The sequence below is a fragment of the Narcine bancroftii genome, chromosome 9 (assembly GCF_036971445.1).
Source record: "Narcine bancroftii isolate sNarBan1 chromosome 9, sNarBan1.hap1, whole genome shotgun sequence".
NCBI lineage: Eukaryota > Metazoa > Chordata > Chondrichthyes > Torpediniformes > Narcinidae > Narcine > Narcine bancroftii.
In genome coordinates, this window is record NC_091477.1 from 35845220 (window position 1) to 35860821 (window position 15602).

General features: G+C 39.6%; 1 protein-coding gene across 4 annotated transcripts in view; it reads right to left on the reverse strand.

Annotated features, from left to right (window-relative positions):
* Positions 1 to 15602, reverse strand: part of sh3pxd2b (SH3 and PX domains 2B) — a 265721-nt gene that overhangs the window by 36994 nt on the left and 213125 nt on the right. For all 4 annotated transcript variants that reach the window (XM_069898788.1, XM_069898789.1, XM_069898787.1 and 1 more), the window contains one exon: positions 3358 to 3492. In XM_069898788.1, the coding sequence (XP_069754889.1) occupies positions 3358 to 3492 (135 nt within the window). The remainder of the gene's footprint in view (positions 1 to 3357; positions 3493 to 15602) is intronic.

The following is a 15602-nucleotide window of genomic DNA, read 5'->3' on the forward strand; positions in this document are numbered from 1 at the left end:
ACTTTTGCCATTTCTTTCATACCTTGGGATGCATTCCATCTGGACCAGGGGATTTAATCCATCTTTAGACTCTCAAGTTTACTGAGTACTACCTCTTACATCCAGGTTCTTACTCCTATCACATCCATAACATCTGTCTTTGGCATGGAAGATGTGTCTTCTACCATAACAACTATTTAAAAAAACGTCATTCAAAGTCCCAGCTAATTCCTTATTACCCAACGTCAATTCTCCCTTCTCAGCCTCCAAGGGAGCAACCTTCTCTTGCGCCACCCTTTGGCGTTTTATATAATTATAAAAACTTAATTATTGACCATTTTTATATTTTGTGTTAACCTTTTTCGTAATCTACCCTTCCTCTCCTCATTACTTGCTTTGTCATTCTGTTGCTTTTTAAAAATTCCCCAATCTTCTTGTTTCCCACTGCTCTTGGCAACTTAGTACACACGAGATTTTAGTTTGATGCCTTCCTTGATCTCCTTCGTTATCCAAGGCTGGCTGCCCCCACCCTTACTGTCCTTGTTTTTACCTCTTGAACATACTTTGCTTAAGCACTGTGAAAAATCCCCTTGAAAGTCTTCCACTGTTTCCCAAGTGTCCCATCATCAAGCCTGCATTCCCACTCTACCCTGGCCAACTTCCTCCCTCATCCCATTGTAGTTTCCCTTGTTTAGGCATAATATACTGGTTTTAGACCAAACTATTTATATGAGAAACTCATTCATACTGTGATCACTCTTTCTAAGAGGATCCCTAACTATATGACCTCAAATTTTACCTGTCTCATTGCACAGGACCACATCCAAGATTGCACAGGACCATCTCCAAGATACCACATTCCCTTGTAGGTTCAGTAACATGCTGCTGAAGAAAACCATCACGTATGCATTCTATGAAGTTCTCCTCAATGTTGCCTCGACCAACCTGATTCACCCAGTCTATGCGCATGTTAAAGTTCCCCAGGATAACTCCTGTTCCATCCTTAAATGCCTCAGGAATTTCTTGGTTTATTGCCTGTGCTATTGTAATATTATTATAGAGGCCTTTGAATAACTTCCACAATTTTTTTTCCCTTTATCCTACCTAATCTCTACCCAGATGTTTTGAACATTTTGCTCCTTAGATCATAAATCATCTCTCACTATTGCCCTGATATCCTAACTAAGAGCATTAATGTAATGGAAGATTCTAACTGTGTTGTTTTTTACTTTTGCAGCCTTTGCTTCTGGAAGGCAGAGAACCTGCTTGTTTTTAGAATCAGCAGACATAAGCTAAATTCCACCCAGGGGCCAGAGATGCTGTTATCTGACGAAAGGACATCTGTGTACCAAGAACATTTAATCTTCCTGCTTGTTTTGGTCACAGACTGTCAGAGGCCTAGCCTTGATGCAAAATAAACCATTGTATTCAAAGTGATAAGCTGAAAATTATGTTATTCGATAAAAGCCTAGCGTGCTAGCTTGCTCGCTTATCTTTCTTGCTGTGCTGGGAATAGGTGCTTGGTGTAGAGCTCATCGAAATAATCAAAGACTTGTTGATCCAAACCAAGGCTTTTATTAGCAAAAGACAGGAGCTCTTCACAGGTGGCCAACCAGTCCGGAATTATCCGACCTGGCTCGGGACACAACCCTTTAAGGCCCAGACAGTAGGCGTGGCTTAGCTCTCAGCCAATCGCTGTAAGCACAGTCTAGATACTGTAACTATATACACTATATACATTGGTGATAGATCTGTACTATCACACTTGGGTAAGCAGTTTTTGGGTAATATAAGCCATGGTCCCGCTGGTGAAGTTTGAGACTCTCCAAGAGGTGGCAACATATCTCAGCAAGAAGAACTTCTAGAGTCCAGCCAACGTCGCGGTCGGGGGAGGTGGAGAAGCTGCTATTGGCGCCCTGACAACCTACTACAAGTGTGCAGTCGTTGCCTCGCTTTGGCAGTTGGGACCAGTCCAAGTGTTGATAAGTATAGTTGGGAAGGGCTTGGATATTGTAGTTTGAAATCAGCTTTTGAATTTGTAATAAACATTTGTATAAACTGAACTGCTCTCAGTGTGTGTGTCTATTTTCTTTCGGCAGCTCAAACACTGTGACCAATCTAAAATGAACAAAATGAGAGGTACATGTTTCCCCAAGACAACTGCCCAACCTCTCTTACCTTCCTATCTGTTCCACATTACCTAATATCCTTGGCTATTTAATTTCCAAATTCTCCACCTTGCAACAACGTTTCTGTGATGGTCACTAAATCATACCACAAATTCACTGAGCTTGTTTTGAATACTACCTGCATTCAGATATCGTGCCCTTACACTTATTGTACTTTTAAAATCTGGTAATTTCTGCCCCTTTTGCACTGGACTTTTATACGCTCTACTCTTTTCTCCTTTTTAACTTTTGCTTTTACTTTAATCGCACTCTTTTACTTTATCCTTCCCTCTGCAAACTGTTGAACCTACCCTCCATCCACCCTCCAACCACCCCCCCCCCCCTTCCCAGAGAGACCAATATGAAAGAGAACTGGAAGACATTTCAGAAAATGACTGGCAAAAGAAAAGATTGGTTAAGGCTAAGATAGGTTCAGTATTAAAATGGTAGCTGGTTAAGTGTCTGAAAGGAAAGAATTAGCACGACCATAGGTCTAACGAAATTACTCTTGCATTAATCTAAATATATATTTATACACACACACACACACACACACACACACACACACATATATATTTGATGGACTAAATCGCTTTCTTCCGTTTTCTAACAATTTTATGATTCTCTAGGCAACTTAATAAGGGTCTGTAAAATAGTGAAGAATTTTGATAGAGTGAAAGCAGAGAATATGTTTTCACTTGAGGCCAGACCATAAAATAGAGGCCCTCAGTATGAGACTGTTACCAAGAAATTCAACTGGGAAATTAGAATAAATTTATTTCTCCAAGATGTGGTGAAAATGTGGAATTTTCTACCACAGGGAATGGAAATGTTTCAATGGAGGAGGAGGAGGCTGAAACAGGGGAGGAAGAAATGGTTTAGATGAGGAAAGATGAGAAGCAGCTAAGCAATGGCATGCATTGATTAAATGGACAGGGTGACCTGTTTCTGTGCACTATATCCTCTGCAGTAGGATTGCCGATCCAGTGAAACAAAAAAGATGAACTCAGGCTGCAAGCATCACAATTTATTCAGGTAAAGGTAGGACACGGATTGTCGGTGGAATGTTCAATGCAAAATTTGATTTGGAATTACCCATTACTTCAGTTTTAAGAGAATGGTGTGAGAGATTTGGGTGGACATGGTTGAATAAATGCTCAGATTTTAACATTAGACAGCAACATTGTTCATCTTTCCAGAAGTAACTTACCAGATTCATTTTTCTCGATTACTTCCACAACTTGGCCCTGATACAGACTAATCTCCGTGCTTTCCTGTTTGTCGTAATTAGTCACTGCCACGTACTGATCCAGGAAAAACTGGTCTGCAGATGTTCCATCTCCACCTGAAAATAAAGGATCAACCTTCTGAGAAAAGCATTGATAATGATAGGATGTGATCAACTATATTCTGCAGGGTGGGGAGATGGGAAGAAACAAAATAGCAGAGATTTATTGTGCTCCAAGCATCTACAATACTTAGCACACAAGGAGAGTGCTGGGGTTTCCTCACAAGAAATTGTACATATATTGATCAGTGCCCTCCAACAGTGCTATTTTACTGCAAGAAGGCTACAGAACTGATATTCACATTTGACTATTGATATTTCAAAAACACTTGTTGAAATCTAAATACAGAGAGCCCGCGGTTTATGAATGTCAGACTTAAGGACAACTTGTACTTACGATCAACTTGCATGTGCATAATGTTATCTCATGAAAGCCCATTCCGGTACACAAGACATCAATGGAACGAGAGCAGTGTTAATTTTAAATCATGATATATTTTCTCTTTTTATTCCCATCTAAACTGTTTTAAGAACTGTTTATTTAATTTTTTTTAACAGTACTAAGACAAACACTTGACTAACTGATGTTAAATAAGAACCGTATATACCTGTGCCGACTTATCTACAAATTCGACTTAAAGACAGACATAGGAACGGATCTCGTTCATAACCCAGGGACTACCTGTATCAAGGAGGATCTCTGTATGTTAAAAAAATAACATATATTTTACCATAATTAAAATTCTTACCATTTACTAAGTAATTGTAACAGCAGAAGGACATTCCCATTAATTTCATCCCCAATCAGTAACTATTGAGAAAACATTCACTGTGCATGGATCTGAAAACTGGTGTGCACCAGGTTGGGAGCTGGAAACTATCCTTGATCCGGTAGTGGCTCTTTTTGAAGGGTGCTAGAATGTTCTGAACCCCTGTCAAGTGCTTCCTCAAAATATTGTGTAGATACGTTCATAATCCAGTACTTACCACATACCTGCAACATGCTTCCCTCTAACAGGCTAAAGTAAAGAAAAATAAAAGCTGAAGATGCTGGAATACCTTGAACAGACACAGAATTTCTGGAGGGACTCAGCAGGTGAGACAGCATCCATAAGTTGAAATAATCAGTCAACGTTTTGGGTCTGGACCAGAGGGAAAGGGTTAATATTAAATGCATGAAGTGGGGAGAGAAGCTAGGGGGAGGAAGGGGTCAAGGGTGATAGGACAGAAGGTGTAGGAGTTCCTTAGAATGGTACAGGGAGAAACCATGATGAAATGGGGTGGGCAGATGGGGGGCGGGGAGTGTTTCCTAAAATTACAAAAGTCAATATTCACGCCATTTGTTTTGGTGAGATGGAGACAAAAGTCAAGGAGGGGGAGAGAGATGTCAGAAACAATATTTTGAGGAAGCACTGGACAGGGGTTCAGAACATTCTAGCACCCTTCAAAAAGAGCCACTATCGGATCAAGGAGAGTTTCCAGCTCCCAACCTGGTGCACACCAGTTTTCAGATCCATGCACAGTGAATGTTTTCTCAATAGTTACTGATTGGTGATGAAATTAATGGGAATGTCCTTCTGCTGTTACAATTACTTAGGTAAATATAAAGTGGAAGTCAGCAGGAGAAGTTGATGAAATTGTCAAATTCTACATGGGTACAAGAGATAGCGCCAATTGTCGATGTAGTGGAGGAAGAGTTGGGGAGTGGTATCTGAGTAGGATTGGAAGAGAGACTGTTCCTTATACCCGACAAACAGGCAGGTGTAGCTGGGGCCCATGCACATGCTGTAGGAAATAGGAAAAGTCAAAGCGCAAGTTGTTAAGAATAAGAACAAGTTCTACTAAGCAGGGACTGAATGGCTCTGCATTCAAAAAAAAGTAGAAGGCCCTGCAGTCTTTCTAATGGGGAGCTTAGTGATGTACAATCAAAAGGGAGTGATTTGGGAGGTGACAACTTGACACCAGATGCCATGATCTCTCATGGCATCTTCTGACACAGGCAAGGAAAATCTAGTGATTACTATCTACTAATCTTGCCTCAGCTGCTGAATTTATTCTTCTCCAAGTTTGAATACAATTCAAAAACAAAAATGCCTTCTGGGTGGTGAATTTCAACTTCCACCAGTGCCATGGCTTCTATTGAAGCTGAGTCCTGAAGAACTTGCTTGTTGCAGTGTCTCATGAGCAATTTAAGAGAACTAATGCCAAAGTACAATCTTTTTGACCTTGACCTCAAACATCTTACCACAGGTGGACAAGTTTATCCTGAACAGATTTGGGAGGAATGGTCTACATTCTGCCCCATATTACAAACACCCTCTGTCCATTAGATGACATATTTCTGATTGTAAATGGAGTGATCCAGAACTTCTCAAAACTAGGTTGTGATGTTTATTTTATTGTAATAAAGAAACTTGGGTTCTTTTATAACTATATTTTATTAGCTACAGTACTCACTCATGACCTTGTGGAGGCATCCATCTTGAATTAACTCCTAGCTGCAACAACTGGTCTCCGACTCCCTCTAGTGGTCAGGATTATCACTAGTGCTCTATCATTACATCCCCTTTCCTTGAGATGTTTAATCTAACAACATGACACACTAATACAGTATTCATTTCAATTTGAAGTTCAGCATAAACACAAACATCAGCAGCATAAACTTTTTAAGTGTGCAGTTCTTTTTCTTTTAGAGATCCAGTGTGTCAGGTGCTTTGATAACGCGTGTGGATCCTCTTAACACAGGTGCTTGTATAGGCTCTGCTGGTCCACTACTGTCTAGCACTGGTGGTGTTTCCTCTGTTTCTGTGCAGGCTAGATCCCCTGCATTTTTCTGTTCCTGCAATGTCTCTTGCATTTTCAGCAGGCTCTTTTGATTCCTTCTCAGTATTTGACCATCCTCTGTTCTGATCGTGTAGGACCTTGCATTTACTTCCTCCAGAACAGTGGCCTTTTTGACCCAAGTGCTGGAATCTCTGAGTCTCACTGGGTCATGTTGTGCCAGTGACCCTAAGCTTCTTGCTGATTTGACATAATTTGCTTTTTATCTCCATTGCAGATGCTTTTGTTTCCGTTCAACATCTTTGCTTTTTTTGGGTCTGCAGAGTAGGGAAGTGTTGTATGTAGCCTATGTCTCATCAGGATTTCAGCAAGTGACATGCCATGTTCAAGAGTTGAAACTCGGTAACACAATGGAGCTAAATGAGGATCTGAGCCAATGTCTTGTGCTTTCTTGAGCAACTGTTTAACTATGTGAACTCCTTTCTCTTGCTTTATCATTTGACTGTGGATACACAGGACTTGGTCACAGCCGAAAATCATACTCTTCTGCAAAGTTCTGGATTCTCTACAACTGTAACATGGTCCATTGACACTGTAGACAATTTGAGGAATTCCATGTCTTGCGAAGATTGATTTCATATATGTGATCACACAAGCAGCAGACATGTTAGGAAGCAGTGCAATCTCCGGATAGTTTGATAGATGGTCACGATTATTTCCATCCATGTGGAAAAGATCAGTCTCAACTTTCTGCCATGGTTCCGCTTTGCATGATGTTTCAAACAAGTCTCACAGCTTGAAACCATCTTGTCAAATGTCAGCATTTATCCCTGGCCAATAAACAGCAATTCTGGCCTCCTCAGCACTTTTCCATTCGAAGATGCCTTTCAAGCACCTTTTTCAGCATCTCTTGTCACAGTGATTGAGGAATGACAATTCTGCTCTGTCTGAGTAGAAGCCCATTAACAACACTCAGCTCAGCTCTGATGTAGTATGGCTGACATTCACCTCTAGGCCATCCTTCATTTTTGATGGCCTTCTGTAGAATGGTGTTAATTTCTGTTTCAGCTGTGATCTGCTTGGATTTCATGTCAAATACAGGAAGAGATTCAATGATCAGAGTCACATGGAAATTAATCTCTATCTATGTGGAAGTCTTAATTGTGCGCTTCACTCTGTGTCATTGCCCTGGATACCGCATCAGCTAACACAATAGGTTTCCTTGGTGTGTACATCAATTCAAAGTCATAACATTATAGCTTCATCATCAGTCTTTGGATTCGTTGTGACATTTCACTGAGATGTTTCTTATTGCTATTAATGGCATGTGGTCAGTCTCTGCCATGAATGTTGGTAGACCATACACATACTGTGGAATTTGTCAAATCAATAGGCTAGACCTAGTCACTCTTTCTCAATTTGCGCATATCAGCATTCAGATATTGTCCTTGATGCATATGCTACAGGTCTCCAATCTTTTCCCGGAGCCTGATTAATACGGCACCTATTTCATCTTTTGAAGCATCTCCTTCTAGATGCATCAAAGAACATCAAAAGCACTGGTTCTGTAGTTAGAATGGACTTCCTTAGGTACATTGTTTTGGAAGATTGGTTTGTTATGAATTTACCAATGAAATTTATCATTTATCAATATGCCTTTTTGTCAGTGGGTCTGGGCATCTCTAAAATTGTTTTCACCTTGCTCTTGTCTGGTTCCACACCTGCCTCTGACAGTTTATCCCTCAGAAAGGTGATGTCTTCACACCAAACGGACATATTTCTCTGTTAAGCTTTAATCCATACTTCTGGATACGCTGTAGCACTCTGATGAGCCTCTCGTCGTGTTGTTCTTGTGTAGGATCATGTCATCCATGTACACATGTACCCCATTTATGCCTTCTATATGTGCTCCATTGTCCTGTGGAACACTTCTAGAGCTGAGGAAATTCCAAAAGTAATCCTCAGACAGGAGTATTGGCCAAATGGTGTACTAAATGTACAGTATTTTGTGTCATCTTCGTGCAGTTTTATTTGCCAGAAGTTCTGGGATGCATCCAATTTAGTAAAAAAAAACTTTACATCGGCCATTTCACTTGTAATTTCATACCTGGTTGGAATCGGATAATGTTCTCTCTTTATATTGGTATTTAAACCTATTGGGTCCGTGCACATGCGTAGGACACCTGTGATGTTTCTTTTATTGTAATATCTTGCACAGGTCCAGCTAAGGTAAGCTTTGTCTCTCACAGCAACCTCTCTCTCACTTACTTAACAATAATCCCAAACAAAACTTGATCATGGATCATTGAATCTTGCATTTGTCCAAAATTGCATGTTTTTGCTTTTAATTTTAAGTCTGTTAAAAAAGTATTGAGGTTCTCCCCCTGAAGCTGTGGGCATAAGCAAAACATATACCTCTCAAACGTTTCATTTTTCTTTGGTGGAGTGCATTCATCAAGCAGCTTGAACTTGCTTTGGTCAGCTGCCTCAGCAAAAACAAATGTGTTGAAAACTCTAGTGCCTGGCGTATCGCTGCGATAAGTAAAAGCGCAATGTTCCATACATCAGGTTTGCTATTGAGTCCAATGTCTTGCAGGTACAGCATAAATTGTTGTTTGAACAATCTCCACTCACGGTCAACATTGCCTGTCCAATTTATAGCATCAGATGTCTTTACACTCTCCATATTTTCTGCTGCTATGGACTGATTCTCACTCTGCACATTCCTAGTGTTTTTTCCACTCCTGTGCACAATGTACACTCCTGGTACCATGTGATATTTCTTTTATTGTAATAAAGAAACTTGGGTTCTTTTACAACTACTATACTTTATTAGCTATAGTACCTACTCATGATCTTGTGGAGGCATCAATCTTGAATCAACTCCTAGCTGCAACAACTCATCTCCAACTCCCTCTGGTGATCAGAATTATCACTAACCCTCTAATCATTAAATAGGTAGTTTGAGGTGCTGCAGACAATTAGAGGTATTTCTCTCACTCTACCATTAAAACTAGGAGATCATCCTTGATGGCCCTGGCAAAATTAAAATAAATGGAAATGTGAACTTTCTCCACATTGTGGAATCTTGCCTCACACAAAAGAAGATGGATTTTGTTACCAGAGGCCAATATTCTCATGGCCAAGATGCTCTTCCCATAGTCAAATCATCTTAAATGCCATGTCCACTGAATTTTTGTTCATGATTTCATAGAAAATTAAGCAACCTGTGTTCATATTTAGCAAAATTTTTTAGTGCGTCATCAGTAACCAAAACATAGTTAACGCCAGACAAGAAGGCCAAATGGCCGACTATTCTGTGACAAGTGGCTTGGCTCCCTGTTTCCCAAAACTATTCTACCCAGGTACTAGTGCAGAGCATTAATCAATAGTCTTCTCTTATCTGGGCTTTATGGAACCAACATCATTTATAAGATCACTGTTATCCAAGTTATGGCTTCATGCTACTTTGGCAAATATTTCCATCTTAAACACAAATGCCTTCTACAGTACATTCCAATCTTGATTGGTCCTGGTCCAGAAATAAACAATGAAGCAGTATCTTAGCTCTTTTAATATTTTTCATCTACTCTTACAGCTAACATTGAGAACCAGCTGCAGAAATTAGCATCACTGAAGATCTGGCACCATCGATTTTGAGGCCATTCTACATTTCTCTATGTAAATGTCTCTTTGCATTGTTCACAAAGGAGCCCTGGAATGTCTGAGTCTTGCTTGTAATTTCCCAGCTATGTCTTGACGCTGGGTTTCTCATAGCAGTGAAGCAAGGTCTGAAGGCAATTTTCATTGCTCTTTAAATTTAATGGATTTTAACCTTTTTATTTGTTTGATCCACTTTCATTAGTTAATATTTCTGAAAAACAAGGGTTTGGAAGGTTTGGGCAGCTGGTATAATTTTGGTCTCCTTTGTGGGTGGGGCTTCTTCTGCACCACCTGCTCCTTAAGAGAACATTATGTCATGCAGGGCTCAGACTATGGATAAAGCCACCTTGTGAGCACAAGATGAAAGTAGCACATGAGCAAAAGTAAGACAGTGCTCACCACACAGCTGAATGGCAAGGAGCTGAATGGCAAGGGTGGACAGCTGTAAATGCAGAATCCATTCATTGTAATCTACATGTTTGAGGAGGTGTAACAGATTTGTGTTAATATTAATTTTTGAAGTTTTAGAATTTATTTATATATATATATAGAGTAAGGGAATTGTGAGCTGAAACAGGGTCACATAGAGATACACGGTTGCACAGTTGCACTCAGAGGGGTAGAGAGAAAGAGAGAGAGGGAGAGATCATTTTCGGATTTGACGTGTCTTGAAAAACAGAGACATAAAAAATGAAGTGGCTTCTTAATTGAAACTCAAGAACAATGGGTGTTTGCTTAAAAGCATTTGTGAATCCACATAGCATTCTGCTGGCTGCTGTTCAAACAAACACCTTCTCCCTTGAGTGACCTGTGCAGACTATCCAGAGTCATATCCACATCATTTTGAACAGAGATGAGGTCAGATGCTTTTAGCATATGGATATGAAGTGGCTTTGAAGGAACAGGCAAGAGGCCGTCTGCCATGATTTGTGTTTTGGGAGAAATTAAACAAAATCAGTGATTATGTCATGCCACATGCTTTTGAGAGAAGATATTACTGAAAACAGGGACATTTTGAAACCAGAAGAAGTTGACCATCCTGTGGGGAAGAGAGGATTGAAGAGACAGTACCCAGAAAAGGTACTGTTACATGTTACTCCTGGTCAAAGAATAAGTGGCTTTTGAAGGAGAAAGATCACTTCTGACTGTCTCTTTAAGATAAAGAGGGAAGTCTCTTTTGATTAAGAAATAAAAATTGATCTTGCATTTGCAACATAACCATTTTTAAATAGTTATCACTGTGGACAAAAATAGCCATTTCGCTGTCTCTTTGGAAAAGAGGACATATTCATCTTGTATTCCAAAATCTCCATGCAAGAGAGAGAAAATCATTTTTATGAAGAAATTTTGCTCTGAAAACCACTCTACAAAAGAAATTTGTGAGTTTTAAAAAGATATGATGACTTGATGTTTCAAAATACTTCTTAATTGCTTTTTAAACAGCAGTAAAGTCTGAGTTTCAACACAAAAGCTTTCTGAAATTGAACTTTAAAATCTCTATTCAGAATGATGCCTGAAGTGTAATAGTTTTGGTCTTACCTTACATACACACATTTGTGCATAGTGGGGTTAAATTAGAGTTAAATAATTAATTATTAATAATTAATAATAAAAAATATCGTTTTGAAAATACAATTTCTGTGGTGATTTTCCATTGCTGCTGATCTAGTTTGTAACAGGATGTTACCAACATAGTGGTTTGAGAGAAAATAACTATGTACTCTGTGAAACAAATAAACTGGAACAGTGGTTGAAATGACATGGGAAGCAGAGAACTCGTGCCCTTTCTTATCTACATTGTTAAAAAAAAAATAGTGACTACAAGATGGCCTTGGTTTGAATTAATGATTTTGGTTTGCAAAATTATTTGTGTAAACATTCATGGCAGATCTCCAAATGGAGTGAAGTTCCAGAAATTAATGGAATTACACTTTTTCTTCCAGGAGTTTCGATCTCATGCATGTGCCATTAAGAACAAGACATACTATAGGGAACTTGGCAGATGATGAAAGATCTGTGATGCCCTGTCTCTTTCCTGTTCCCATTCCTTTGCATAGTCAATAAATGTGTTTGCCTTTCTGAAGTATCAACTTGGTGAACTGCTACAACTCAGTACCAGTGCGAAATTCTGGAGTTATTTAGGCACAAGGAATTAAGTTGCAGCTTTGATTTCTCACAGGTTTGGAGATTGCCTAGAGGCAAGTCGAAAGGCAGTGGAAACAATCTAATTCTGAATACCTGAACTCCTTCTTCACAATTAGTGTCCAAGATCTCCCAACAACCATATTTACCTGAGGCAGATCCAGATCCAAATCCGGACAAGGCTTCTCTATAGTGCAGTAGGGAAGTATCCAACTGCCCTACAATCTCCCTTGAAATGGACCTGATATTCTGGCCAGGTTTAAACTGATACAGAACCAGTTCAGGTTCCCCCACCCCTCCTCCCCTGCATAAACAATAGGAGAACTCCACACGTTTAAAATTCCATTGCAGGACCCAGTCAGGAGTCAAGTCTTTGAACAAATTGAAGATCCAAAATTCCAAATCTGTCAGTAAGTCTATGTTTGCATTTGATACTGCACAAGCAGAGGTGCTGGACTATAGCCATTTAAATGCATTCACAACCATTGGCACACAGCAGCAGAGGTTGCTTCACCACATTCCTAATAAGCCTTGGTGCCTTCATACACAATCTTCTTTGACATCTAAGTTCCTGCAAAATCTGTAGAGCTGAAGATCCTCCCCAATATTCCTGTACTCATCCTTTCCTGAAACCTTCAAAAAGAGAACATTTCTGTGTTTTCCACTTATTTCCCCATCTACAATTGTAAAAATTAAAGTTAAAAGCAGTCTAAATTTTCAGGAACCATTTACCAAAATGTCTGAATGTAACTATGTTGAACAAAAACATTTCTCATCCTGAATGAGCACAAACCTAAAGCAACAGTTACGTATTTTTACTTTTGCTGCTGGTAAATAAAGGAGACTGTTTGACCTGCTGAATTTCTCCAGCGTTGTGTTCTTACTTCAACCACAGTGTCTGCAGATTTTCCGATTTTACTTCTCATATTACTCAGCCATATATTTAACACTGCAACATTAGCCACACATAAACTGAACTTATTATTAAACAGATCATGGGATGTGCAGCGCAAATCTGGAAAAATCTAAGAGTCTGATTTGGAGGTGACAAAATTGGATATCAAAGCATTTATTGAGTTCCATCTTACGTTGCCAGGAATTGTCCTGACATTCACAATCTGAACTGCTTGGAGACCTGACTTGTCAACAAGATCTTTTTTTCCTTTCTGTTGACTTCACATGTGAGCAGTTTTGGGCTCCTCATTTAAGAAAGGCTGTGTGACATTGGAGGGGGTTCAGAGGAGGTTCACAAGGATGATTCCAGGAATGAAAGGGTTAGCACATGAGGAGCATTTGGAAGTTCTTGACCAGAACACGTTGGAATTTAGGAAAATGAGGGGGGGATCTCAATGAATGATTTCAAATGTTGAAAGGCACTACAGAGTAGATGTGGATAGGTGGTTCCCCATTGTGGGAGGGTCTAGTACAAGAGGGGAAAACTTCAGGATTGAAGGGCATCCGATTAGAACAGAATTGCGGATGAATTTCTTTAGCCAGAGGGTGGTATATCTGTGGAATTTGTTGCCACGGACGATTGTGGAGGCCAGGTCATTGAGTGTATTTAAGGCAGAAACAGATAGGTTCTTCAATAGACAGGGTTCCAAAGCTCATGGGGAGAAGGCTGTGCAAGGTGGTTGAGTGAGGAAATGGATTAGCTCATGATTAAATGGTGTGGCAAACTTGATAGGCTGAATAGTCTATTTCTGCTCTTATGTCTCATGGTCTAATTCCCTGACTTCAATTAAATTACTTCTCCTAACACAACACAGCAACTTCAAACAGTCATATTACATGCATCATATTCCCGGGTTATGAAAGTCCGGGTTGAGAACAACTCATCCTTATGAACAGGCTGTTCCCCAACTCACGCATGCCCATGATGTGCCCTCACAAACGCTAAATAAGAACCATAAGTACCTGTTCGGCCTTATGTACAAATTCAGCTTATGGACAGACCCAGGTAACTGAACTCATTCGTAACCTGGTATCGGAAACAGAGAGAATCAAATCGTTCTTCGTTTAAGATCAAAAAGAACAGTACAGGAAGCCTGATACTTTTCCCTCGAGGGGTTCAGCTCACCCAGCTCTCGTCGCAGGTTTCAATTTGCTGAGTTGTCGAACTTGAAAATAATGGCACAAAAATAGGATTGTGACAGTATTACTGTACGTAAAGCAGTAGAAGTTCAAAAACCAGGATGCCAGAAATTTGGATCACACAAGAATCCAAACTTTTCGAAAAACTTTTTAAATTTAGGGGACTTCTGTGTACGTGCATGCATGCGAAAGTGCCACAGATGCACAGCAGCCACCATATATTATACATATTTACATACCCATAACAATGGATCCTAAAGTAGATAAAGCGTGGTGTGAAGAGAAAGAATACGTTGAAATTGAGTGAAAACTTGAAATAATTAAGAAAGTGGAACGTAGTGTCAGCAACTCTGTTCTAATGGAAACATACAGCCTCAGAATGTCTCCAATTTATAATATAAAAAGGTTACTGCAGAACAATCCATGGAAATGGTTATTAAATCTGTGGACAGAACTCTAGCTTCAGTTTTCAAGATGACATGCATGCGCACATGATGCAGAATAATCTTACCTCAAAGAAATGACAAAGTTGTAAACAAGGTCATATATGAAAGCATTTAAAGAAAGCAAAAGAAGCGTCAAGCGGATGCAGTAGAAGCTGCAAGTCTTCCATCCACAAGCAGTGAAGCTTTATTCCTCTTTAAATTTGAATTTTAAAAAGTACTACCCGAAAATCCAGAAATTCTGAAAATCCAGACGGACTCGATGTCCGAGCAGTCTACTGTACCATCAGGACCATAAAAAATATGAATAAATACAATATGAAGAACTAATAAATTATTCATGGAGCTGCTAAATTTTAAATGTAATTATGTTGGAGAAATATACCTGTGTCCAGCAAACTACTGTGTAGATGTATCTGGTGTGAAATTCAAAATATTTACACTTTGTTACTGAAAATAATACAAGACCAAGATTCAACATTGCTTTTGATCAAGGGACAATCCTGCCTGACCAACCTATTGGATTTTTTTCAGGAAATCTCAAGTAGGATGGACAAGGGAGAGGCTGTGGATGTTGTGTATATGGATTTTCAAAAGGCCTTCGATAAGGTTCTGCATAAGAGGCTGCTTAATAAGATGAGAGTGCATGAATACAAGAAAGATATTAGATTGGGTGGGGCATTGGTTGATAGGCAGAAAGCAAAGTGTGGGAATAAAGGGATCCTGTTGCCAGTTACTAGTGCTGTTCCGCAGGAGTCAGTGTTGTTGCTGCTTCTTTTATAATGTACATTAATGATTTAGATTATGGAGTGAATGGTTTTGTGGCCAGGTTTGCAGATGACGCCAGGATAGGTGGTGGAGTAGGAAGTTTTGAAGAAACCGAAAGGTTGCAGAGAGACTTGGACAGTTTCGGAGAGTGGGCAATGAAATGGCAGATGAGATACAATGTTGAGAAGTGTACGGTTTGGAAAAGCAAGTAAATAGGGAGACTATTATTTGGATGGGGAGAAAATTCAAAATTCAGAAGTGCATAGGGACTTGAGG